Here is a 27,105-nt window from a genome sequence, read left to right on the forward strand (position 1 = left end):
TAGAGAACTGTCTACAATAATCCAAACTCAATCAAATCACCACCGGCCACACCACCATCCCCATCAGATGGCAATCACTTTTAATCAGTTCCAAGCACAAGCTGCATCATAATCAGAATCAGGGCATATCTCCACTGGACAATTTCACCCTGGATTAATTGACTGCCAGTCGCCTAGTGGTCACTGATGCATTTGTAAAGCTTAGTTTGGATAATCTCAGAACATCTTTGATTCACCTCTGAGATCAGGCTAGAAGAACATGAGCTTGGCACAAGCCTCCATTTGTTTTTAGAGCAAAGGAAAGGGACAGTATTTCCTGCAGGATCACCCAGTACTGATGATAAAAACGAGCAGATGTCTGAAGCCTACCATCACCCAGTTACAGTACAGCCCCCTGCTGAGCGCAAGCCCATGGTATCAGTTTTATCCCATTGCCAACCCGTTATGCTAACCCACCTCTTTACTTTCTCTTCCAAAAATCCCTCCAGCCCTAAAAGCTTTCTGGCATATATGAACAAAACATTGTGCTTTCTCTTTCCCTTTTTTTGCCTTTTTCCCCCTTTCACTTATTTTGGTTGTGGTTAACACCAGCTAGCTCTGCATTCATGCACATGACTTCACCCAACATACAAATCTTCCAGAAGCAGATCTGTTTCCAAAAGGCAGTGCTTGAGCTGAAGACCTGAAACAAGTTTCTGCCATACACAAGAGCTGCTTCTAAAAGGGCACCGAGGTCCTGAAAGGAATCCAGGCAGATTGAGCCACTGTCAATTAGGATCTGGTTTAGTCAAAAGCAGCCTGGCAGAGGGGTGAGCTCTCCCTCAGAGGACTGCAGACTGAAGAGAAAGGTTAAATCTGCCACGTATGACAGTGGTCTCAAGAATACTTCAGGGGACGATTCTCAGCTGCCTCAGATGCTTATTGCTCACACTTCTAACATTTCATCTTAAAAAATCAAAAGAAGCCCCTCTCTTTCCTAATTAGGAGATTGACTTGTTTCAAAAGAAAAGCATTGATCCCTCATCTCTTTGTGAAGCTGTAAACTGCCTTCTCCCCTTCCTCCCCCTTGCAATCTCTGGTGTCTAACAATGCTGGCTGAGCTAACACCGAGAACTTTTTTTCCAGAGGGCATCTCTCCTCCCATCCATCTCACTTCTTCTCAATACCTCTAAATAGCTCAAATTTCACTGAGATTTACTAACAGCTTCAAGGTTTATGGGGGCATAAGTGAAAGGAAAATCATTGCAGTGACATTCAATGTATTTTTGAAGTAAATCTGCAGCTAAAGAACATTAATAAAAACAGGAGATTGATCCAGTTGATTCTTCACCCAAAGTTATTTGATATTTTTGTCACTGCTAGGCAAGGAAAAAAAAATTCATCACTGCTAATGGAATTTGGTAGATAACACAGAATGTGATGCGCATTAAATAATCTGCTGAGATCACTTGGACTGCTTGGTTACGAAGCCCTGTGGCTTACCCAGCCCAAAGGCAAAAACAGACATTTGGGAATAAAGAAGAGCAGTCACACTACAAGTCTTAAAGTTGCACTCTGGAAAGCAGGAAATCTGCAAAAGGACTGAGGGTATGTTTAAAATAAGCTGCATAAAGGTCGAATTGTATCAGCATAGCTACACTGCAGAACTGATATCCATATTTTGGGAGACCAACTGAAAATGTGAAAAGATCTCACAGAAGACCTGTAAGAATAACCCAATCACTGAGACTCAGGCTTTGTTTCAGGTGGCTTTTGGATAAACTAAGCAGAATAGCAGGGTTAAAAAGCAGCCTAATTGCAATCCTCAGGTATCTACATGGAGAAGCAATTCTCAGCACTGCACCAGAAAAAAATCTACCAGAAAAAAGACATTATGAGACTTCATGGTTAGAAGTTTAAGCTAGACAAATACAAGATAGAAAAAAGGCACAATTTTAGCTGTGAAAAAAAACCTATCTTTGGAACAATGAGGAGTGAGGTGCAAAGTCATCTTTAAATCAAGGCTCAAGAGTTTGGCAAAGTTATAACTCAGATGTAATTAGTTTGATGGTGACAATACTGATTGAAATGCTTTGAATCACAGATGACCTTAACAGTTTCATCTGATCTTAAATTAAATCTCTCAGCCTTTCCAGAGGTAACAGTGTTTTCTAAGGACAGGAACTCTTATTCATACCAGATTATTAAGTTTGCCTTGCAACTTGAACTTTACTTCAAGTCCATCCTGAAACAAAAGCTGAAATCTAACAAGTCAGTCTATTTAGCACATCTCATCTTGGAGACTCAGGTACTGCCTCTTTTAAACAGCCACCGGTGATTTTGGGGGCACAAACTGTGCTATAACATGGTCCAAATTCATCGAATCGTAGAATCACTAAGGTTGGAAAAGATCTCTAAGATCACTAAGTCCAACTATCAGCCCACCCCTACCAGGCCCACAAATCACATCCCTCAGCGCTACGTGAATATTTTGTCAGTACAAAGATTTGAGTCATTTCAGCTGCTTTGATTTCATTAGAAGCAACACTGCTCTGCTCTATGTTCCTCACCTGTCTTCCACATCTGCCCTGGGACATCACTTGGCCCACCTCCAGCCCACACCCAGCTAACATCCACTGCTTGGGCATCTGCCTTAAACCCCAGGCTGCACAGAGCAGGCTGTGCTGAGCACAAAGCACAGCAGTGAGGGCCCTCACTGCCACAGAACTGTCATGTCTGCCGAACTCACCAGTGGTGCTTTAGATCTGCAGTCACTTTCTCCTACAAAAGCATCTGATGCACGGCCCTCCTGTTCAGAATCCCACTAATTTTTTATTTGAAAAACTTCTGTCATCTAAACAGTAGCAATTTTAGAAAACGCTGCCCTGTGATTAGCTGCAGGAAGGCTACCTGCCATTTGTGACCCGAAACACAGCCAAAGCTCCCATTCAGTTAGATGAGACTGTGCCATGCTGTCATACTGATTTCTGAACTTAATACAGACTTGGATCAATAGCAATAAATGTCTTAAGGAATTCAAAGATGTTTGGAGCAGGGATGACAATTTTCTTTACCTGCTCCAACAGGCCTAAAACCAACAGTGGAGGCCTCCAGGTGTTGCTGCTGTGAAAACAGAACAGACACACGCAGAAGTGCACACTGTGAATTGTTTAAGAGGGCACTGAAAGGCTGTGGGAAATTCACAGCACTGTTTATAAATGCTGGGGAACGTAGCTTTAGCAAGAAGGAAAATGAGCTTCAGACTTGTTCTGCTGTTTATTCATTATTCACCATCGATCATTTTCTTTACTATGTTTTGTTCATTCTGTCACAGGAAAAAAAATACCCTATTCGACCAGTATGACAAATTGCACGACCTAAATGTTAAACAGCAAAGAGTCAGAGCAAATGATTTTTTGAGCAATTTGTATGCAAAAAAAAAGCCAACAACAACAACCGAAACACCTCAAAACAAGCAAAAAGCCATACCACAAAGGTATTCACTGAGCAGCATTAAAGAAATAGCAGGCTGGGATTAATCTGCAGATGAGATTCACCAGCCCAAAGGAGCAACCTGGTACTTCTATCAGTATTGCCAGCTCTTGGGATGCTTTTAGAAGACACGTGGTAGTTTGATGGAGGTGTGTACAACACTCCAGCTTTACTGAAGAAGGTTTTATTACAAAACACTGAGGCCTCATGATTTACTTTGACATTTTTAAAACATTAAAAGCCCAAAAGTACAAAATAAAACAAGAAAAAAAACAAGCTCCCAAGCAACAGCTGTCCTTATCATTCTGCCTCACCTTCCATGTTACTCTGCACAATCTTGCATACTGAATACAGGCGTTTCTCGACTCAGATAAAGTAGTGTAGCTCCACAGGCTGCTGATGTGGCTATTTAGCAGATGCTGTAGCTATTTAGACTATTTAAATCAGTTCAGAATCTAGCAAAATAACCAGGACTGTATAAACAGTGCCTTCACCTGAGCATCAAAAGGCACTTACCATTAGCAACAACCACCAGCAGGAAGAAAAGCCAATGGCTCCACACACCTTTCTAATTAGCACAGAAAACATACAGACTATGCAATTCTAGAAGAAATTCCCAGCCAATCTAGTTAAGCTTTGGAGTATACATGCGGGAAATTCTCTTCTGAGCATTGTGCAGGGATGTGATCACACTCAGAACCTCCAGAGTTTGAAAGTCATGACAAGAACCAACAATGCTGAAACTCAGCATCACCGGGCCTGATCACAGTGGGATAAAAAGAAAAAAAAGCCCACAATTCTTAAAAGCTACTTTATGTCAAAACAGCAAGGTTTGTAACACCTGCGACAAGAGAAAACTTAGAAATCACTGAGTGAGAATCTGAGGAATCAATGGCACAGGAGTCAAAATGGATTTCAAGGAAGAAAGGCTTTGAGGCTTACATGCATATAAGGCAATTGCAACACACTCGGTGAAGAGGAGAGTTGACAGTGCTCACTACTGACACCAGAGCTTTTGAGCTCATTAGCACCAAGATTAAGATTAGTAGAACTAAAATGATAATGACCACAATAACATTACATCAAGCCTTGAGTCAGGGACTGGATTCCAAATGTTCTGAAACTGCAGTGGCCACATCCTCATGAACAGCTTCACTGGGCAGTAATGATGGCTTTGTAACAACCAACCTTGCAGCCAGATCCACACACATAACCATAAGGGAACCATTCTGCCAAAGGTCACAAGTGCTGGAGCTGGAGGCTGCTAGGAAGAATGCTGAACATTGCGTGAAACAGAATTGCTGGTCATGCTTCCAGTTTGTTGACGTGCAGATAAGTGTGCCATAGACAAGCTAATCCTGGAAACTTAGTTGAAACCACACAAATCGAAAGCAATAGACAGTTAGGTTGAGCATAAAACAGCTTTACAGATGAAAAATGACACAGCATATAGGTTGTAAGTTTAAGTCCTGGAATCCTTAACTGGAAGGACTGAATTGAGTTTCTATTACTAAACCTGCTGCACTCAGATCTTGCACTTTGCAGACAACACAAATGATCAGGGAGGATTGAATTTCCTCCTGCTAAAACAGCTCATGCAGACACAAGGGGAAAATTCTTGAGACTAGGAAAAAATAGTAGAAAGCTTACATAACTGAATATTTGGTGGCCGACCATTTCACCAAAATCGTCTGAGGGCTTAATAAATACAGTTTCTGAAACGCCAATGTAAATGTTGATAATGGAAAAGATGCCCTAAGTTCAATGGAGAAGATCATAATTTGAAGGGCAATTTCCATGAAAATTACACGTCAAAAATGCACAACATTACTGTGAGAAAACTCTAGTTTGAGCCTGTAAAACTTCAGCTCCCATTGACCAGACCAGACACTGACAGCATTCAGCAACATGCTGACTCCGTTGCCACCAAGGTCAGACAAAGTCACTAAATGTAAATATAGCCTATAGGCACGAGTATTAAAACATTACAAACGTTTCCCAGGCTTTCTGTGGGAAAGAGTTAAATGCTGTGGCCTTTGATTACTCTTATCTCCTTGGAATTACGGGAAAAGAAAGGCAGTGAGGCATCAGAGGGGTAAGCAGGTTCTTCTCCCAGTTATTTTAGACAGATTTATAACCTGCTCCATATTGCATTAGATATTCAGAATTTAGGACAGGAAACTTCTCATTATCTTTCACAAATCTAATTATGTAAATGAACATGCCCCGAGCAACAGCAAATTCCCCACGTGCACTTTTGAGGAATGGGATTCTCTTCCTCATCAAACTGCAAACCAGCACCAGGCATCCCCTGCTGCACAGGCAGAGCAGTTGTCAACAGGGATGGCTTAAACCTATAAGGAACACTTTGGATTGTAAAAATACAACCCCATGCTGTAAGACAATGGCAGAAAGCCTCAGGGTATTACTTCTTCCCATGACAGACAAGCAGTCTGAGCAGTCTAGTAAGGAGGGCACTAGACTGGAAAGCAAGATTAGAAACAAGAAGAGTCCTAAACCATTCAAACCAATGGGAAACAGATTGAACCAGGCCAGCCCTCACAACAACTATAGCAAAGCTGAATTCTGTCCTGTTACAGTATGTCACCCACCCCAGAATATATCATCATAAGAAAGTTACTGCTGTAGAGACAAACTGGGATTTGCTTCAGGAAAGGTAATTCCCACAGAACCAGCTTTGTTTTGACCTGATACATAATCCATAGAGAGAAAAATGTTACCTTTGAAATTACTTAGGCCCTGTAGTTTTTAACTGTCAAAGACAATTTCTTTGAAATCTAATTCATGATTTGCAGGCTTCATTAAGTTTTCACAAGTAATTTTAAACTTAAATCACCATTGGCAAATCCATCATTTATTGATAGAAACATTAGGACTCTAATGGAGCATGACTCATGATGAAACAAGATAGGAAGGGATGAGGGTGGAAAAAATGTGCTCCCTTCCTCCACAAAAGACTTTTTTTGGTGGAAAATACATTGGACGGGGGAAAAAAGTATTTTTTTTAATGGGCAATTTAAGAAGACCTCCCAAAACTGTAAAAATTTTCTCCTAAAACTTGAGCAAGAAGATACAAGCTAAATTCAGGAAGGGGCAGAAGTAATAAGTTGTCTTATTATTTACAGAGAAATCCTAAGGATGAAGCACAGCAAAACTTCGTCCTCTGAGAAAGAAGGGAATAAATAAAAACATGCCAAAGCAAGTAATATGCAACAGAGGTGCACAGATGTTTGTGTCAATTTAATCCCTCGCCATGCTGCATCCTGTGATTCTGGCTGAGGACATGTTGGAACAGGGAGAGATGATGCTATTTTGACTGATGTTTATGCATTACTACATAGATACTCCAAACTGGATAGGCAGTTAGTTTCCAAACAAATGGCATTTGAGGACATTTCTCAGAGGCACGTTGGCCTATGTATAATGCTACCAGGAAAAATCCCCTTCAGGCATAGTTGCCAATTCCCTTCAGTACAACTTGCCAGCAAACAATATATTTTAATTCAGCAAGCAATTTTATTTACCATGCTTTATTTATCATTCCATCACTCCATCAGTCCAGAAAGTATAATTTCTGCCCAGCCATTTTGAACAGATGCAATAAAAATGACACTTTGCATAGTAAGCGACTTCTGGACGAAAAGAAAACACTATTCCTGCTGATGTGCAAAGCAATGATATCATAGAGATGGCTAGATGAACTGAAGTCCCTGCCCTTTCTTACTAGGGGTAGGGTAAGGCTGTGTGGCAGCAAGAGTTAACGCTGTAAAGCCTGTAAGCACATGGCAAAGAAGTCTCCACTGCAATCAATGTGAGCATGCTGCAATTTGCAAGTTGACAGGCACTGGCCATGAGGAAAGGATAAGAGAAAGAAAGATGAAAAAGAACCATAGCTCCCCACAGTTCTAGTATTTGATGTGGCAGTGTGGAAATGGTGACTGTTTGGTGCAATATAAAAAGAGGCTGCTCTGTCTGGGAGAGACCCTGTACAGTGTCACTAACTGTAGGGAGGTTATTTCTAAGTTCAGCCAAAGTTCCCAAAATGATTGGCTGGTTTCTAAGTTTTATCTGCTTAGAACCACCATCCTCATCACTGAGGTGTGTGTGTGTTTCTGTGACTTACTCATTTATTTTTAATATATACATAATGAATAAGAATGTATGAGAACAAGAATATTAAATAAGCTGAATGTAATGCATTTTAAATAGCTCTGCTACTTCTTTTTTTAGATCTAAATTAAATGCAAAGTAAGCACCTCTCAAAGGCTTGTGGCTAAATTTACCACTGGGAGCTTAATGGGTGTGCTGATGAAACATTTACATGCACCTGTTTTGGTCATAAAAAGAGAAGATTTGCACATCCAATACATCCAGCTTTACATCTGACTTCGCATCTGCAATGCGATTGCCGACTTAATACGTATAAATGAAATGTTAAATGGGAAAAATGGACAAGGTTCAAAGCATGGACCACTTTTTAAAAGATGTTTTCGGACAACGTTTAGGCCATCACATCCTACCTGAGATTTACAATCATCTGCCACTCACATTTCAGCTCTTTTCTAATAAATACTATTATAAAGTTTTCAGACCAGTAATAAAAAGCTATTAATATGTTTTTTCTGTGCTGATCAGTTTAACATGCAGATTGTGCAGTTAACACTACTTTACATTATTGCCTTCATCATTTCTCACCCTTACAATGCTTAAATTAAACAAAGGGGTTTGGGATACCCTATAGAATCATTTTTATCTCAAAGTGGAAGCTGCATGAGATCTGTGGCTTCGGACTTACAAATGGTGATAAGCTGCTCTTTCCTTCCTCTTCCCTAATTAAATATATAAAGAGACTTTAACAAAATTAATTGCAGTATTCAGCACTCATGAATTTCTATGCATGTGCAATTCATTTCCTTGCAGACAGCAAAGCAAAAGGAGGTTCTCTTGCTGCCAAGGTTACAGGATTCATGAGTGAGCCCACACAGGACTAATGAGGAATAAGCAAAGAATCTCCCTCATCAAAACCTACGCAAAGGGCTAGCATTTAATCACATTAAATTACTTGTGTGTCAGACCACATTCCTTAGGATAGAGGGACAACCAGAGAACAAGTGCTTCCAGGGGAATCCCGAGCAGCTCCTTCTGCCACAGTTCGTATAATATTTAGCAATAACATGAGATCTGGAAGCTACGTTCCCAGTTCGGGGACCGGCTGCACTGATATTCAGCTCTGGGAAAGCAGAAAGAGAGACTTTCACTCATTTCCTTCAGCATCAACTCCAGTCTTCAATCCAGGTGTGATGTTGGAAGGTGAAGGACAAGCAGCCCACGCTCCTTGAGAGAAAAGCAATGCCACAAAACTCCTGCTTTCTCCCACTTAATTCTGCTGCCTGGAGCTGCTGACTACGGAGCTCAGAAATGGAAACTTTTCCTTGATAAAGAATGAAAGGAAGATCCATCAGGTGAGGTAAAGCCTCAGAAAGCTAAGTCATTCTTATCCAAGGAATCTTTCCCTGTGAAAGGTGTTGGCGTGGTAGGCAGTGAAGAGGAGAGCTGCTGTTCTGTGCCACTTCTGTCTGCAGACGTGACAGGGGATTCTGGGCACCTCTCTCCACATCCTGGCAGGCCTAATTTTCATAAAGTGCCAAAATTCAAGCCTTTTAAATTTCTTTCAAAGTGGGTCAACAAGGAAGAGGCACTCAACCACTCTTGGCTTAAAGACACATTTTTGTTATTCAAGAAGTAGTTAACCCTCTGCTCAACCTCATACTCCTTTAACATCAATTTTTCTTCTTTTTATCAGACTCCCTCATAACCACTTAAAACAGCGGTGAGACACTGCATAAGGACCGCCTCTCGTTTAACAAGTGTCACGTTCTTGCCTCCTCAACTCCACTTAACTGTTCAATCAGAACACAAGTTGTCTGCGTGCAACCTAGAATTCCCACTGACTGACTGCGTCAAGGAAAAAAAGTGAAGGGAACAAAATTCACACGGGGACATCTCAAAGTCCTCTTCTCTTGAAAGGTTAGAGTCACCAGAGCACTGCAAAGCTTTTAGGGATCAGAAACTTGGGGCTGTTAAGTCCAAGCTACTTAAACTGTGGATTTGTGATGTTAAGCTGAGACAGTGTCTTTGGCGAGAAAGAGAAAAATAATTTTTGTGTGACTATAGAAATAAACTTCAAGCAGGCCATTTTAGATCCTCATCACCTTTGTTTCTAAATCCCCAGTCCTGCCGCTTTTCATAAAGATCTGTACAGAACAGGACTCCTTAATCTTCTGTGATAAGTTAACCTCTAGAAAGGTTCACACAGAAAAATATTGAGAAGGAGTGATATTGGAATCCTTGCATTTAATATGCTATTTTAAAAAAGGAGATCAATGAGATGAATCAGATTTAAATATGAAACATGCTGCACAGGTGACCTCCTGAGTGCCCCTTATAGGCTTTGCACAGCATCCGACCTAGACCAGAAATAAATATACATGGGCCCTATGCAAAGAGTTCATGTGCTTGTTTCTTCTTGTTGTTTTGGTGGGTGTTTTTGGGGTGGCTTTTTTGGGGGGGGGTTGTTGTTCTTTTTTTTTTTTTTAAATTCTATGAGGGTGATCCAATCCATGAACAGATGGGCTATGGAGTATCCATCTGTGAAGATACTCAGAACTTGACCAGACATGGTCCTGGGCAGTCTGCTGTAGCTGACTCTGCTTGAGCAGGCTGTTGGACTACGTGATCCCAAGAGATTCTTTCCAACCTAAACAATTCTGCGAGTCTGTAGCACAGCAAGGGGAAGCTGGATAGTCACTGAGAACGCAGATGGAGAAGCCAAATTTTCACAGCAGATATTAGGAAACAAATATCCACAGGAAGTTAGATTTCATTAATTTCATTTCTCTTTAAATGCTCATTTTTTCTGCAGCCAAAGCTCAACCAAATTCTAAGCAGGCAGCAGCATCCCCTCAAATAATGCACTGTGAGATTCAGACACCATCATGCTAGAGAATAACACTCTATTTCTAATGTAGTTGCCATGCAGAACTTGCCACAGCACTGTACTTTGATGCACAATCTCCAAATGCCAAAAATTCTAAAATTAAGAATAATAGCTTGGTTCCACAGTAAACAACTGCACAGCTCCCTGTGACTTCATTGTGGCCAAGACTTCACCATACAGAAAGTGTGTGCAAAATGTGTGCTCATTCTGTGCTAACACCTGATACTGTATGAAGCCCTCAAACGGCTTAAAATGGATGTGGCAGAATTGTGATATCCAACAGGGACCCATTCCTCAGTCCTCATTTTTCTCATCTAATTGTCCCTTACTGACACTCAAACATGAAAACTGACACTGATGTGAATACAGCCCAGAGAAAGAAAACATATGATGGACAATCAGAAAAGCAGTCCTCATGGCTTCGTGCTCTTCTGTGGTAACAACAGTTGTCATGGAAGAGTTGCTTCTGTCATTTGTACACAAATCAGTGTCAAAGAGAGCACAACTCAGGTTTCTATTGAGAATAACCCTGCCATGGGAAGTCACATCTGGTCTCTGAATGGCCATGAGTGGAGCTGGTAGCAGTAAGGGCACTCCACTGACATCTACTTAAATACCAGTTTGATCTCAACACACTTCCAGGTTTGAAACACATTCTTCTCCTCCTTTCTGCACAGTCCCCAAAAGGAAATCAATTTCTTTTTCTCCCCAAGCTACCTGACCTTGAAAAAACCATTGCTTCTCTTTGTTTGAATGCATTCAGCTGCTCTTCTGCCAACTACAATGCATTCTCTATTCATCAAGGAAAAGGTGGTCCTGAAAGAAAAATCTATGGGATGTTTTCTTGTGCATGCGCACTGTACAGAAAGAAATGTTGATTCTCTCCCCAGCTTTTAAATATCGCTTCAATCATTTTGATTAATTGAAATCTTACTGCAACTCTTTTGGTCCTGAATTTTCAAAAGAATAACTGACTGTCTTATATGATGAATCCAACAAACATATGGTTTTGAATCAAAATCTTTTCCTCTCGTGCTTCATAATTTCCCAACACTGTTATTCTCTAGAGAAAGACTTTTTAGTTCTTTTCTTAAATATCTTCAAATGATCCTAGCATTTTTTCCCTTCTGTTACTTTTCCATAGTTTCCTGATTTATAACATGCAATCCAGTTTGCACTTTAACATGTCCTTCAAGCTGAACTCTGAAAAGGTTTCCTAAATGCTGAGGTTAGGGCTTTGTCAACAGAGGAAGCATTAGCACAGCAGAATCCGATGACACGTATTGTTCTGTTTCCTGTGGCTCAGAGCAGCAAGGTGCAGCTGGCACAAATGCGTAGCAGAGCAACAGCATCGCTTGCTTGCAGCAAATCAAAACTATATTTTTGTGTCACAATTCAGTCTTACACAGGAAAAAAAAAAAAACCTCGTATCTTAAGTTATATCAAAGACAGCTAGTCGCAGAAGGAAGAGTACACGAAGATGAACGAGTTTCAACAAGAAGGAACTGAACCTATACAAGGATACTCTGTTCTCAAGGATGCCCTCCCCGCAATTTAAAGGGACGTAAGAGCACACTAAATAACTGCAGTAAAATAAAGTGGATTAAAATTGCGAGAAGGTTCAAACAATCCTTGCATATGCCTCATTCTACTACTCCACACTGCTAATTCCAGGAAACTGTAAAGAAATTGTATTATACAATTATATAATTGCAGATTATCAGAAGCACTCAAAATTTTAAGTAGGAAATGTGTGCATTCAGAAACTGTTCAGCCAAGTTGTCTCTCTACTTCCTGTTAAGATTTACCCCTTTGCTCAAAAGCTACTTCTCTCCCTTCTATCTCAACCTTTTCCTTTTGAGAAGTATCACCGGTTTTGGTGCTCACTTGTAAAAAGATTCAGAGATCTCAAATGATTAAAGATAAGTAGTCCATATAGAAGATGATTACAGATATATTTAGTTGCTGTTTTACTGGCAGGAATTCTCATGCACCATTGACTATGTTGGTTTTGTAAATTTCAGAATGTATTTCAAAATTACAAGCACCACTGACTCATTCCTCCATCTTCACAGATTCAATCCTCAATTATCAGCCAACAAGACAACACCGTCATGATGCTTCAGATGAGGGGCGGATAAGGGGAGCTATGCTGTAAGGTGGCTGCTTCATATACATCATGGAGTTTAAACAACTAAAACATCTGAATGTGATCTGCAGCCCCAAGTCCATACACTTCAGCTACAACTCCACCAAAGAGGACCCTGAACAAGCAGTGACTTAGAGCTGCTGATCAACAGATCCGTCTTTTCTCATTTCAACTGGGAGCCATCCTGTGTATCCCATCACTGAGTTAAAGGGAAGGATTTGGAAGAATTTCAACTCCAAGTCATATGAATAAAGCGGTCTATCTTCAACACTGTTTTTCAGTTGCAGCTACAAATCTTAGACAAGAGCTGTGTGCTCCTGGCCAGCATATATCTGGTGACACAAAAAGCCACCTTTCCTTCTCTTTCTGTACATGTAAAAATGTTAAACATTTAGTTTACTGTCATTTTCTAATGTTGTCTGAAATACATAGTGACACATAAAAAACGTTCACGGAATGAATAAAAAATGCATTGTCTATTTCAATATACTATCTCAGTCGTTCCTTTGCACTTGATGTTGCCTGTATTTAAATGTCTAAAGCTGCATTTTAATAATTTATCAGTTTTCTAAACCACTTTTTTCTCTGTTTGCTATTCTTTTCTTTTTTCTTTTCTCCCCTGAAACATTAGGAAACACATACCAGCATATAGAGAAGATGCAAAGAAGGGATTCAAATGCCACTAAAGCTGGTGCTGATCAGTTGGCATATGCTGGAGTTCTCCTGGCCAATTCTACACATCACAATGACTTCTTTGACCACAGCAGAGTTAAGCAAAGACTGAGTCTCCAGAATAGCAAGGTCCTCTTACATATATTAAGATATGACAGTACTTAGTATTTCCCACAAGGTGCTGCATCTTGAGGATTCAGTTTTCACGTCACTTCTGCCAGTCAGTAGAAGAGGAGCTGAACTACTTACTCACTATCAGTAACACATTCTAAGATGCCCAGACAAAAAGTATGCAGCTGTGCACACAGTAATGCTGATTATTAAACACATTGCTAGGTATCCCAAGGCGGAGGCCAGTTGAAGATTTGCACCACTCATAATTTGCCTGCTACGAAAGCTAGAATTTCAGACATGAGCACTGGAAACAAATATTTGTAAAAGTGCTCCCACAACAAAGAGATGTTCTCTGATGTGCTCCTGACATCACAAACTAATCTCCAATTAGGGACTACAAACCAGTAAGAAGGAAGCCCAGAAACATCACTTTCAGTCATATGCTAACTGATGCATTGCCATATATTTATCAAATGAATTTAGTGATGCCAGGAAATAAAAGATAGATCTAGCTGGCTTTAAGCCAGGCATGACGGCAGCAGTAGCTGTGTGTGATTCATCTATACAGCTCTGGGAATTAATGTCCCAGCCAGTCAGGCTGGAGTTCAGGACTGGATTTCTCCCAAGACAAAGCACTATTCCAAAGTGTGCAGTAGTGCAATATGAGCAATAATATACTCACTGCAGTATGAACAAAAATCCATTCTGACTAGGATGAGACACCTAGATTCTTCATTTCTGAACTCAAGCACAGTAGGAATACACGTGGCATAAAGAGCTGGCAGGCTATGCATTATCTAATCTTTACGTAGGGTATTTCTGTTAGGCACAGAGTTTAATTTAGGCAAGTTTGATTTTCCTTTCCTGGCGCCCATTCCCTTGCTAGCACTTTACTCAAGGAATCAATTAGGCTCTGATCAACCGCTGATCAAGAGTTCCCAGTGGGGAGCCTTAATGCATTTTATCTGCCGTTACCGTTCCTAAATAACACCTACTTCGTAGCATGCACTTAATTCCTCTCATCAATACTTTGCTATCCTTCAACAACCTTGTTAATAGCAGTTTGCAGGTCCGCTTTCAATGTTTTGTTTTGTTGTTTGTTTGTTGTTTTTTTTTTTAGAAATGAATCAGCAAAGCTGTGGAATTTCCAGGGGTGTATTTGTTTTTTTTTCAAACACAAAAACAAATTTCTCTTCACTTGCTCCTGACTAAAAAAAAAAAAAAGTTAAACTGATGTGTTGGAGATCAAGACACTAAAAAGGAAAGCTGTTTGAGAACAAATAGAAAAAGATAGCCATTAATGTTTTAAAGCAAACATTCATTATTTTCCACTAAACTCCCTATGAAGTGAAAGACCACCATCTTTACCATCTTCAAAATTTTTCATTATGATTAGCATTTTCCCTAGCAAGATTTCTTTTAAAAGGTACGAACACAAAAGGCACATATCAACTTTGACAAGACTTCAATATATGATTAAGTCAATCATGTGGATTTAAGCACACACTTAAGTAATCTGCTGAATAGAGACAGATTTAAACCCGTGCCTGAATGCATTGCTGAAAAGAAGCCAAAACGAATTGGTTATAATTAAATTCTTTTGATGAAATTTCTGCAACTCCCTATTGTGTGACACCAGTACTGAAATGCTAATAAACTAGTTAAAATTAAGCTTATTACCAAGTAAAATAAGCCACAGAGAAACGTCTGTCTTTTCTTATTTTATATATTATCATTTTGCATTAGAGAAATAAAATACTTGACCAGGACTAACCCATGACCCTCACAAAGCAATAACTGCAGGGCGTCACAATACAGGAGACAACCTACAGATTCCTCCACATCAACCTGCAATGTTATTCCTGCTTCTCAGAGGAGTGGATTTTATCTCTGTCAGCACTTATGCAAAACTCTAACTTCAGAACACTGCCAGAGCGATGCTACAAGCCAGGAACTGATCAGTGTGTGGAGAGCTCTTTTAAATACAAAACAAATTTGAGCTCTAACTGAAAAATAAAGTGCTAAGGTACCAGCTGCTCAAAATATCTTGTATACACAGATCACAGAATCACAGTTGGAAGGGACCTCTGTACAACCCCCAGTCCAACCCTGTTAAGCAGATTCCTTACAGCAGGTTCTACAGGAGAGCATCCATGCAGGTTTAGAATATCTCCAGAGAAGGAAACTTCACAAGTCTCCACATGTTCCACTGCTCTGTCACCCTCACAGCAAAGAAGTTCTTTCTCATGTTCAGATGGAACTCCCTGTGTTCCAGTTTGTTCCCACTGCTCCTTGCCCTGTTGCAGGGCACCACTGAAAAAAGCCTGGCCCTATTCACTAGACCTGCACCCTTTAGATATTTATACGCACTGATAAGATCCCCTCTCAGTCTTCTCCAGGCTGAAAACCTATGTTAATGCAGCACATCCTGGCAGAAATACCACAGAGTTAAAAACAGCCTTGTTACCTTGAGACCCTCCTACACACCAACAAACCCAGCCACTGCCCACACTGATACTCTTCTGCAATTCTCCCAGCCTCGCCTGGCAGAAGAGCTCTGTTCACTGAGGCAGGAGGAAGATACAGGGAGCCAATATTTCTTACTGTTGAAAGTTTTGAGTGATGTAAGAAGTTTTAACACATGCCAATGCAATGGCACAAGCTAATTAAATAATCAAGAAACCCTGGTAGGAAAGGCAGGATAATCTGTCTGATGAGCAGGGCAGAGTGACCACTCCCAGTAGTTTTGCAGCACTTCCCAAAGTGATTTCTTCCATTAACTTAAGACCATTCAGAAACTGCACACACAGTTGGGGTGATCCGGCCCTTCACTTTAGCCTCCAGTACTCCATCTTCAATCAGATCTACCTCTTTCAGTGTTTGCCTGACAGACCTGCCAGGCTGGCTAGGAACGTGAAGCCAAACGTAAAGGAGGTGGTGAAGGCTGAGCTATAGTTGAAATCGTACCCACTACATTCCACTACAGTCTGCTGCTTGTAATCTGTATGGGACCAGGCAAAACATCTATAAGAAGTTACAATCATTAGTAAAATGTTTTGAGAAACAAAACAAGAAACAAAATAATCTACACATCAATCATATTTCAGTAAGAGCAGTAAAAACCGAAAGATATACTCATTACGATTCACTGTGCCACAGAAAACAAATGTTTTTCCTCCATTTGTAGGCATTAACTTGCAGCACCATAGCTCTGCCCATAAATCTGAAAAAATGCAGACATCTGAACAAACAAAAATACTGAAAAAAATCATCTACCATGGCTGCAAAAAAAGTAAATATGGACTTGTTTTTTTCTGAACCTCCAGGGGAACCATCACAGTAAAAATAAAGACAGTTGCACAACACAGATGCAGTATACAGCTTAGAACTGGTACAAGACCATGTATTTTACTAGCATAGTTTATATTTTAGCAAGGTCCAATTTGGTGTTGAGATATACAAGGAATATCCAGCCTCTGTCACGACAGGGCACAGGTGCTTTCTCTTATCACAATATAATTAAGGTTACCCCTAACAGAACTCCATGGATCACTTATAAATACAGAAAGGCCCTCACACAGAAACAATTAACAATTAACTATTAAATGTATAAAATGCTTCTCTGTATCAATGGAATCAAAATAATATAAATCAGAGAGGAAATTCAAGCTATAGATAGGTAGCTATTCACATGACTCTGGTAATATCACAGGAATACCTCAAATGGGGGCACATACATTTAGTCTCAAAAAACAGTGCTTAAGATTGACAATCATAGTCACAAAAACTCCCTTTCAGGCTGATATTTCTGTCAGGACAAAACAGAAATGCTATGTATTTCTCCTGACACCCGTTCGCCATAGGAATGTGTTTCCTCACCCTGTTTCTACACAGTCAACATTTCACTTCTGCAGAACTCAAAGGATTTATAACCAGTGTAATCAGGTAGGATGGAAAAGAGAAGCATTAACCAGGTTTGAGCTCAGTGCCCCTGCCAAGGAGTCCCACAGTGCAGCCCCAAGAAGCAAGGAGTTTCTTTTTCATCCTCCATTAAGCATTGTTGAGCTGCTTCTCCAAGCCTTTCTCTCTTTATAACATCGCACCACACAGACAGCTTAGAGAAAGAGTTGTAAAGTCCAGGGCACAATTTATCTCACGAGGTCAAGACAAACATTTTTCCATCGCAAAAAGAGAAGATGACGTTGTGGAGCACGGGAGCAAGACTGCAGCTTAAAAGCTGAGAGGCTGCTGCCAAGTCTCTGAGAGTGAGAGGTCAGCGCAGGCTGCCCCAAATCCCAGCAGCCAGTCCTGTCCATCTCCACAGCTGCATGCTCTCCCACAACAAAAGAATAAAAGTACTGTGCCAAAAGCTGTAAAGAACTTTTGTCTTGATGCTTTTTAATAATGAACACAGTATTAAATCAGTAGTCCCAGCAGTGGATACAGATGCATTGCATCTGTACGTGCTTGGATGCGTACTTGTGCTGTGGCAGATATCTCAGTACTGGCCCTGGTTTGCCACTGTGACCATTTTGCAGCAGAAGGAACAAAAAGGGCACTGGCAAAGTATTTTTAAGGTAGCTACAATGCCAGCCGCACCGCTGGCACAGCTCAGACTCTTGGCTTCTTTCAGCCAGGACAGCAAGAGCTTTACATTTAAGATCAGCCCCAGCTGCTTGCAAGCTTGGGCAGCCCTCTCAGCCCTGCTTCTCCACCAAAGTTAAGGAAATAACACTGCCCTGTTTCAAGCAGGAAGGGCTGACTAAACTGTGTAAAACCAGAGAAGCATCCACTTAAAGTAGAAGAAAACAAAAACTGCCATTATCCAACCAACTCTAAGCCTGGTAACAGAAAATAATAATCGGATTACCTAATTGCTTCTGAGCAATTGAAAAAAATGCTGTTCACATACATTCATAAATACATATATAAAACCACATAAATATACATATATGATAGAGGAGGCCTCAAAGACTTAACCTGCAGTCACATTCTGCTTCTGTATGCAAAGCTGATATTAGTTTCTCCTGATGTGTGGGTGTTAGCATAAACTGTTCCTTCACTGATCTTCCAAGGAACCACATTAACTCGGTAACTGTGGCACACCTGCCTTGGTTCACTGCACTACTCGTATGAGTGCACATGGCAATGCTGTTCCTCCAATTAGCATAGCTGGCATACAACTGTAAGCATGCTGTAAGAAAATACTAGTTGTAGGCTTTTTTTTTTTAGTAGGCAGAACTGCAAGCGTGACACAGACACAAACCACTCATTTCCCCAACATAAAATCATGTATTTAAATTCTCCCCATTTGATCATTCGCAAGACACAGACTGAAGCAATTTCTTAACCCAGTAAACCTGAACTTGAACTGGAGTTCATATTTTAGAACCATTTTTGAACTTGCAGAAATCTGTATTGCACCTCTTCCATCAACCTACAGTTGGTGACCTGGAAAGAGGTTTCATTTCTTGATATGCTTACTAAGAACGTAGATAGGGGTGCTACAAACCAACAGGTCTGAAGCAGGCAGGAAATCCTTCCTCACACTTTCATTATTTTTACCTCTGAAAGATGAGGACCACTCTCACTCTGTGAGAAACGTGTTAATGTAACAGCATTGATTGCGTTATGAATATTTTCTTTTAATTACTATATTTTTAATCATCCCTATACCCATACCATCATATCAGCCTCAGCAACTGCCAATGACAGGGATTTTTATGATATGGAGATGCAGAATATCAGAAACACTCGTCTTTTAAACATACTTCCTTATGATTCTATATTTTCATGTTCAAGACAGGCCTGTGATATATCAAGATTTTAGAAACTGCTATCATTTTTTCCTCTTAGGATCTCCTAGGAATACGATATCTTTCCTTTACCAAACTGAATCAGGATAGTCTCCATAATCCCTCCTTGACTATCCTTCTCCCAACTGCCTATTGCTTCTAATCATTTGTTTTCCTTCGCTGCAATGAAGTAACCAAAACTGAATCCCAAATTAACAGTGAGGCAAGTCCTTAAATCTTAACAATGACACGATAATATTTTCTGATTCCTTTACCAACTGTTGTATTTGGTTTTTGGAGGCCTAATGCATATTAAGTAGATGCCTTTATTAAATTGTCATCTATGACGTGTAGATCTTTCTCCCAAGAGGTTACAAGTAATTCAGAATCCAATAACGCATACAAGGAATTTAAATTGCCCTTTCTATTTTAATTACCTTGCAAGTTAATTCCAAGTCCCAGCTACAACATGCCATCCAACAACCTAGTCCTTTTCAATCCTTCAGAAGAGCAACTGACAATCATTCAGTGTTCATTAACTGAATAATTTGGAGCCTTTCTAGAAAGTAACACTGCTATCTTATCCACTCCCTGTCCACATTATCTTTAAACACAGTAGATCTACTAAATCTAGATCTATTATTAATCTTCATTGTACTTATTTATACTGTATGTAAGACATTCAAATGTTTTTCATTTAAAAAAGAAAAAAGAGCTGCTTATTGGTCATATATCCGATGACTATTCATGGCAAATTTTTGCCACCTACCCTACAGTTTTCCCTTAGTAATCATCAGTTGTAAGAGACTTCGCTACATAATTTTGATTGAATAGGCAAGTTGTGCATAATTGCATGCTTTCACTTGATCTGGGGTTCATTCAAAGATGATATGGATAGGTAATCTTGCCCTTGAACAGAAATAACAAGCACAGGAACAAAAGTCAAAGATAAGTCAAATTTGAAATTGCAAACAAAAGCTGAGTTTACTAAATTTTATCCATTTATAGGCTTCTACAGGTCTTACAAGGAGCAAATTGAAAAGATAATGAATTGTGTGCTTCAGCCAATGAGGAGTCCATTGATATAATATTAATATGGCTCTTAAATTGCAAACATTTTAGATTTTTAAGAATCCTGTCTGATGGCTCTGCCCACATGTTCCTAGTAAACCCTACTGGCTTTGTTGCATGTTTGCTGGTTTTTCTTTCTTTTTTTTTTTTAATTTTTAAATGGCAGAGGCATTTGGCAATGTCTGTGACCTTGAGTTGTACACACAAGCAAGCAAGAGAGCCCAGTCCTGTAAGGCTGTTTATGCATTCTGAGAGAGGTGTCTCAAGGAAGACAGAAGCATGATGTGCATACCAAGCCAAGTGCTTCATGATTTATTTATAGGGGAAAGGGGCATAAAAATTTGCTGAAGGGGAAAGAAAAATGAAGAATCTGACTTACCTTGTCTGTGTAGACGAAGAACAGAATCACAACAGTGAGCTCCAACAGAAATATAATTAACAGCATGATAAAAAACTGTCAAGAGAAGAAGGGATAAGGGAAAAAAAAAAAGACAAAACAATCAACATCTATCTCAGCTTTTTCTGGATGCACAGTAAGTACATTCAGCAGACCATGCAAAAAGGGGAGTGGGAGTCAGACAGCAGAATGCAAAGCTGCTTACAGCAGAGCAGAGGCCACACGACATGCAATAATCACAAAAGCAGGTAAACAACTAGTCAGAAATACACCTCTAACCATGTATGTATGGCTCATTTCTGTCACTGACATCAGCAGAAGAGCATAAAAACCCACACAGATCTGTCCCCCCCAGCAACACTTCCTGGGCTATATAAACCTATATAAACCATGAAGTCACAGCCCTTTTCAAGGGGAACTGCGGGATAAGTGAGTGGCACACCCAAAAACTTGCACATCAAGTAAGCTTTAAAAGCAATTCCAGGTAGTACACAGACTACCCACAGCTTTCAACTGAGAAGAGTTGATCTGTTCTTAAGACACCAACATAATGCTGGTCTGTATCTTTTTCTCCTCTGGAGCTCCTGTGGAACTTTGTAAAACCAGTAGTCCAAAGCTCAAGGGAGTAGATAAAAGAAATCTTTCACATACGGATTTTGGGAAGCCCTCAGCTCTGATATACTTTAGTGGGACAAACTCCAGGCAATGCACAACACTTCAAAAAAATATACCTCTGTTTTTTGCTAAGAAGCTGCATGGGTCTGTAGCAGCACAAAAACAGCAGTTGCACAAACTAGAACAAACCTTGCCTAAGCTGCAAATGAAAGTTTCGCAGGTGAGGAAGCGAGAGTGATTTTGGAAACTTTCAAGGCTCAGGCAATGGCCCTTCAACACAAATTCCATATGCTTAGTAGCTTGCAAGGCTGGAATTCTAATACTGAGCAACTCTGACTTCAGTGAAACCCTATTCCCAAGAGGAAAAAAAGTTATTGTCTGGCTTCAACCACAGGGCTACAAATCTATGAAAGTTTAATAGCTACAAAACCTTATCAGAGCTTCTTCTCTGCCTGGCAAGTCAAAACCAAACCTCTGAACCTATGGATTTCTGTGATTGAATGGAGGACAAAAGGTCAAGAAGAGGAAAATACCATTTTCTAATAGCACAATTAGACTGCCTGCAGAATGGACGGCATTTTGCCCCAAGAGTGTTAAATGAAAGTTTATTTTCAAATCTTCATCACGAGTATCTTCACACCTGCCTGACCCTAATACTGGATCCCATTACTGCCCTCTCAGTGATCTGAGTTCATTTCCATATCATTACTTTCCAGCACTGGCCTTCTGTATAGCTTTGCAAACCAGTCTCGGTGCAGCTTGCTTATTATTTTTTACTTCAAACATTTTAGCCTGTTGGATAGAATTAACTGAAATAAGGCAAGTAACATCGCTCTTTGCAAAGATGCCTGATTTATTTAGCTGTGGGACGCTTTATTGCTCATCCATAAGGCACACATTTCCCAAACCATACATGTGAATACTGTCTCCCTGTGCAATTCACAGGCTTAGCCTGGATCACACTAGGCCATTTCTGAAGCAAAAGGAAGGGCTTGCACCCATTATCAACATCAGTAATAAAGCATTTCCTACCACAGGACCCCAGATTCATCAGCTTATAAGTTTGCCAAACTTGAATTGTCTAGGTTTATATATTCCGGGCTTGTTTCAGCATAAAGGATAAAAGCTTCTGAAAGAACTTTTTTTAAAAAAACCAAACCAGTCCAATTACTTTTAAGAACAAGGCAGGGCAACGAATGCTAATGAAGTTAAATTTCTGTTGGAGAAAATTTGAAATTCTCTTATGCTCCAGCATTAGGAGCAGGGACCTGCAACAAGGCACCGCTCCATTTCAAGCAAGTGCCTTTTGTCTTACCCAACTGCAAGTGGATTTTTGTGGGCAAGTCACTAGCCTTCAAAAACCTGCACTTCACATAACCAGTACAGACAAGAGGGCTCAGCTAGCTGCTAAATTCTTAAAAGCCTACAAGTGCAGAAGGTCTACGCAAATAATTCCTGCTGCTTGTGTACTACCACACAATTCACCCAACTCCCAAACCACTACAAAACTTTGCCCTCTCATGACACCACGCAGACCCACCATGCCTTTCTGCTATCCCCTCAGGGTCGATATCCCCCAGCCTCACTTCACAGGAACCCGGACCAGCGGGTATGGACCGGAACCTGCTCAAGAGTTGGGAGCTGGAGAGAGAAGAGATGGAAAGACACCTGGAGGGAAGTATGAAGTCAGGAGGTTCACCAAGAAAAGCAAGACAGCTGGGATGTGGCCAGGTGACACTGCCATGCAGGACAGGTGCAATGGAGAGGGGACAAGCCCCTACTGACCCCCTCCCAGTCCCTAAATGTGATGCGTCCAGGGGTTGACAGGCAGGGCTCAAAATTTAAGAAATCAGAACAAAAGCCATCCTAGTGATAGTTATGTGCCATGTCCAAGTTTATCCAAAGACTCAGAGGTTCCTCCAGAGATTTCCTCTCTTACCCACAGCTCACTGCATCTCTCTGGCAGACTGGGCAACAAAGTCACTATCGCAGGATTTCAGTTTCATGCACTGCAGGTTTTGGAAGTCATAGAGTGAAATAAAATTAACATCGTTCAGAAAGTCAAAACCTAGATAAGCAGGATTTTGCTTTTCCTCCACAGAAAAATATTCCTGCTTTTAAATAAAACCTCTGGTTTTATCTTTCTTATTATTCACACTCATTGACAGAAAGAATGCAGTTATATAACAGATAACGTGCATTAGCAATCCCACCGTGTGCAGACAGTAGGGACAGCCACTGTATCTTTTATTGCAAAGGTAAATTAAGTGAGGTCAGCCTCAAGGCAGAGGTTTAAAATTCATCATCTGCTAAAAACTGCAGCACTTACATGTCAGCACATTTATTATTTCCCTCCAATGAAGGACCCTACCTGAACCCAGACCAACACGTTAGAAAGTAAAAAAAATAAATAAATAATAATAATAAAAAAATAGCAATATCAAAGCTTCAGATGGACCTGGCTGCAAAGCACAGCCTGCGTGCTTCATCACATCTTCTGATCCACTGGACTAAAGTGCACAGATGGCCGCACGCACAACCTGCCCCTCAATTCCCAGTGCACCTCCCCACAGAAGTTCACGTTCAGTTCCAAGTCTCAGCATCATCCCAAAGGAAATCATGTCCAATCTGGGGCCAGAGGTGGCATGGCATATCCCATTCAAATTTAAAGGGGAAAAACACAAAACAACTGAAGGCTTGCAACACTTAAAACCCTACGAATTCTATGGGAAACTCAGCTTATTTTCAAATAAGCTCACTGTGGATATAAATACAGAGAGGAATAAAAATGAATTTTTCTGTAGCCCACTGGCACTGCAGGCTGCTGATAAAAAGATTTATGCATGGAGAAACAACAGTCCCAAAGCAAAGCATTCATATAAAACTCCACAAAAAGATTAATCTGACCTTGTACAGAGATGCTTTACCACACAACATGTCAAATGGTGGAAACCAACCTAAGAGAGGTTCACTGGAGAGGTACCTTCTGTACAGTGCTATGGAAATTACACCTGAAAAAACCCCAGAGGATTTTTGATATGAAGAGAGGTAATGTGATGCCTTTTTGTCTACCTACCACTGTTGACTTCCAAATCCTAAGAAAACTAAGGGTAGTCCATTGGCACTGACCTTCGTAGTCTATAAAGCTCATCACCTTCTCACGGGTTCCCATTAGAAGGGTAGAAAATGCAATTGCTGGAAAGCCTACTGCAGAGCTAAGCACTGCCTTTCTGATATCAGAGAGAGAAAAATGTATTAGAGGAGATCCCACTTTGTAAATCAATCCCCAATGGAGTTGCAGTAGACTTTTGACCCATTAGTCTCTAGTCCCTTCATACAGCACCAGTTCTTGATCCTCTTCACATGCATATAATCATAGAATTATTTGAGTTGGAAGGGACCCTTAAATGTCATACAGTCCAACCCCCCCCCGTGATGAACAGAGATACCTACAGCTAAGCCAGGTTGCTCAGAGCCCCATCCAGCTTGACCTTAAATGTCTTCAGGGATGGGGCTTCCACCACATCTCTGGGCAATCTATTACAGTGCCTCATCACCTTCATTATAAAAAAACAAACAAAAAGAACAAAAACACCTTCTTCTTTATATCCAATCTAAATCTCCTCTTTTAGTTTCTAGCCATCTCCCTTTGTTCTATCACAATAGGGCAACTATTAACGTTTTCTTCTCAACAAACAAGATTCTCTCATTTCCTGAATGTTACAGACACTTGCCCCTCTACATGATGACCAAGCATCATACACTAATGCATAGGATTGCATCCTTTTTCCCCACTGCCTCTTCTTCCCAAATCTTAATAGTTCTATCATGCTGCTCAGATTGCCCTCCTCTCTATGTCAGAGGTAGCTGACCTCCCAGCCTACTGAAAGAAAAAGTAACCAAGCACAAGAAAAACCATCTACCATTGCCTTGTTAGGCTTCTCAAACATTTTGTAAGGAGATAAAACCATTACAACTGATGATGAAATCAAGACAGCTCTGTTTAGCCTGACCCCAGAAGTAATGCCGGTAGTGTGATGGAAATTTTTGTCAGACAAGGAGGCAGTAAGATGTCAGGGTACCAGACCCTCTTCCCACTTAGCTAAATATAAAGAGACCGAAGTTTCTTACTAAGTATTAATCAGATCCTTTTTGACAAACGGCAGGAAAATACATACATCACTCCAAAAATAATTCCTCCTATTTATTTCATCATCATACATCACTCCAAAAGTAATTCCTCCTATTTATTTCAATGGAAATTAGAACAGATAGAAAGAACACAATAATACTTTTTTATAGAGCAAATTCTCAGCTACAAAACACTGTTTTCCATCATCACCACCTTTACGGCTGTGTCTTTTCACCAGCAAGGATCCTGCATATGGCCCTCATAAAAATCTGCACCAATGGAGATGACTGACTGTTGCTGACACCACTGTCGAAATGCATGATCCACCACCTCAGCATGCTCACATCCACTGTTTCATCTCCATAAATGTTCAACAAGGGTTAATGAATGTTAATGGTGCCATGGTTTTCCATATGCAGGAATTCAACTCCCCACCTTTACTTCGTTTGCTTCCATGTCTGATGCCATTCTGTCAGACTGTCCCTCTGCTGCCATCTGTCACACAGCAGCAAAACGTAATGGAATATTGGTGGGAAGGTTCAACCTCTACTGAAACCTCTACTGATGTACCACCAACATCCACCTCTGACATCATGGGCCAACGTAATCAAATAGGGGCATTACTTTCAGAACGGCCCTCATGTTAAGAAAACCCAAAAGCCAGTAGTCTCTCTGGAATAGTGACATGTTCCAAAACAGTTTAAAGATTCATGGCTTAGCAAATAATTTGTTTAGGCCAAACAGCCTGTAAATCAGCACAGCCTATCTAAGAAACTGGACAAATAATTCAGCAGTCAGCTTCTGCTGTGTTCCATTATGCACTGCCAATGCTGTTAATCTCCAGCAAGCTATGTGATGTTGGCCTGAAGCAGCTCTCAGAATGAAGAGGGAAATATATATATATATATATATATATATATACACACATATATATAAATACAAAAGACATAATATATATATTTACAGGCAATTTTGCCTTTATTGCAGCAGCTGCAAGTTTGATGCAGTCATAGCCAAGCTATTTGCTACTTAATTTGGCTTGATTACTAAGTTCTCATTTGATCAGCTTTAATTCTGATATTGCATTTGACTTCCTAATTAAGAAGCATCTCAGGTAGTAGAAATTACAGAGCATTCATATTGGGCCCAACTTGCTGGTCTTCCAAGACAGCTCTGAATTGATGGCCTGAGAAAGATTTTGTTTGCCTGGTCCTAATATGCACAGATCTAAGTTTCGTATGAGAGATCAGCACAGCTCCAGTAACTAGAAGACAGTCTCCTAAAATCACAGGAGCACAAAGGTTGGCAATGTCCTCTGAGGCTTAAAAGAGCCCACGGCCACACAATTGTTACATTTATCTTTTTACCATGATTTTAAACAACAGCAGATATTAAAGCACAGGCTCTCTGCCCACTTGAAAGATCCCTACTGCCCTGATGAAAAGGAGAAGGCCCTTTATTTCCGAGTTTAAAAGGAAGATTATCAGATGATATTACTCAGCTGTAGGCTGAGGTTATCAGCCAAAAAGAAGGGCTGCTTTCCTTCTTGCCTCAATTGATTTTTGGATTATGTTTCGATACAAACAGATGTACTACCAAAAATTACATTGCGTTCCACATATAACCTTCTCTGCAGGGACATCATTTTATTTTCAGTGCTGAAGGTGTAAA

General features: G+C 40.4%; 1 protein-coding gene across 6 annotated transcripts in view; it reads right to left on the reverse strand.

Moving 5' to 3' along the window:
- The window catches only part of TSPAN4 (tetraspanin 4), a 338,400-nt gene that overhangs the window by 27,641 nt on the left and 283,654 nt on the right, over positions 1-27,105 (reverse strand). For 5 of the 6 annotated variants that reach the window (XM_031553462.1, XM_019615427.2, XM_003206308.4 and 2 more), the window contains one exon: positions 20,670-20,744. The exons of the other annotated variant lie outside the window; for it this stretch is intronic. In XM_031553462.1, coding sequence (XP_031409322.1) covers positions 20,670-20,744 — 75 coding nt within the window. The remainder of the gene's footprint in view (positions 1-20,669; positions 20,745-27,105) is intronic. 6 annotated transcript variants of the gene reach the window in all.

The sequence above is a fragment of the Meleagris gallopavo genome, chromosome 5 (genome assembly GCF_000146605.3).
Source record: "Meleagris gallopavo isolate NT-WF06-2002-E0010 breed Aviagen turkey brand Nicholas breeding stock chromosome 5, Turkey_5.1, whole genome shotgun sequence".
In the NCBI taxonomy this organism is placed as follows: Eukaryota; Metazoa; Chordata; class Aves; order Galliformes; family Phasianidae; genus Meleagris; species Meleagris gallopavo.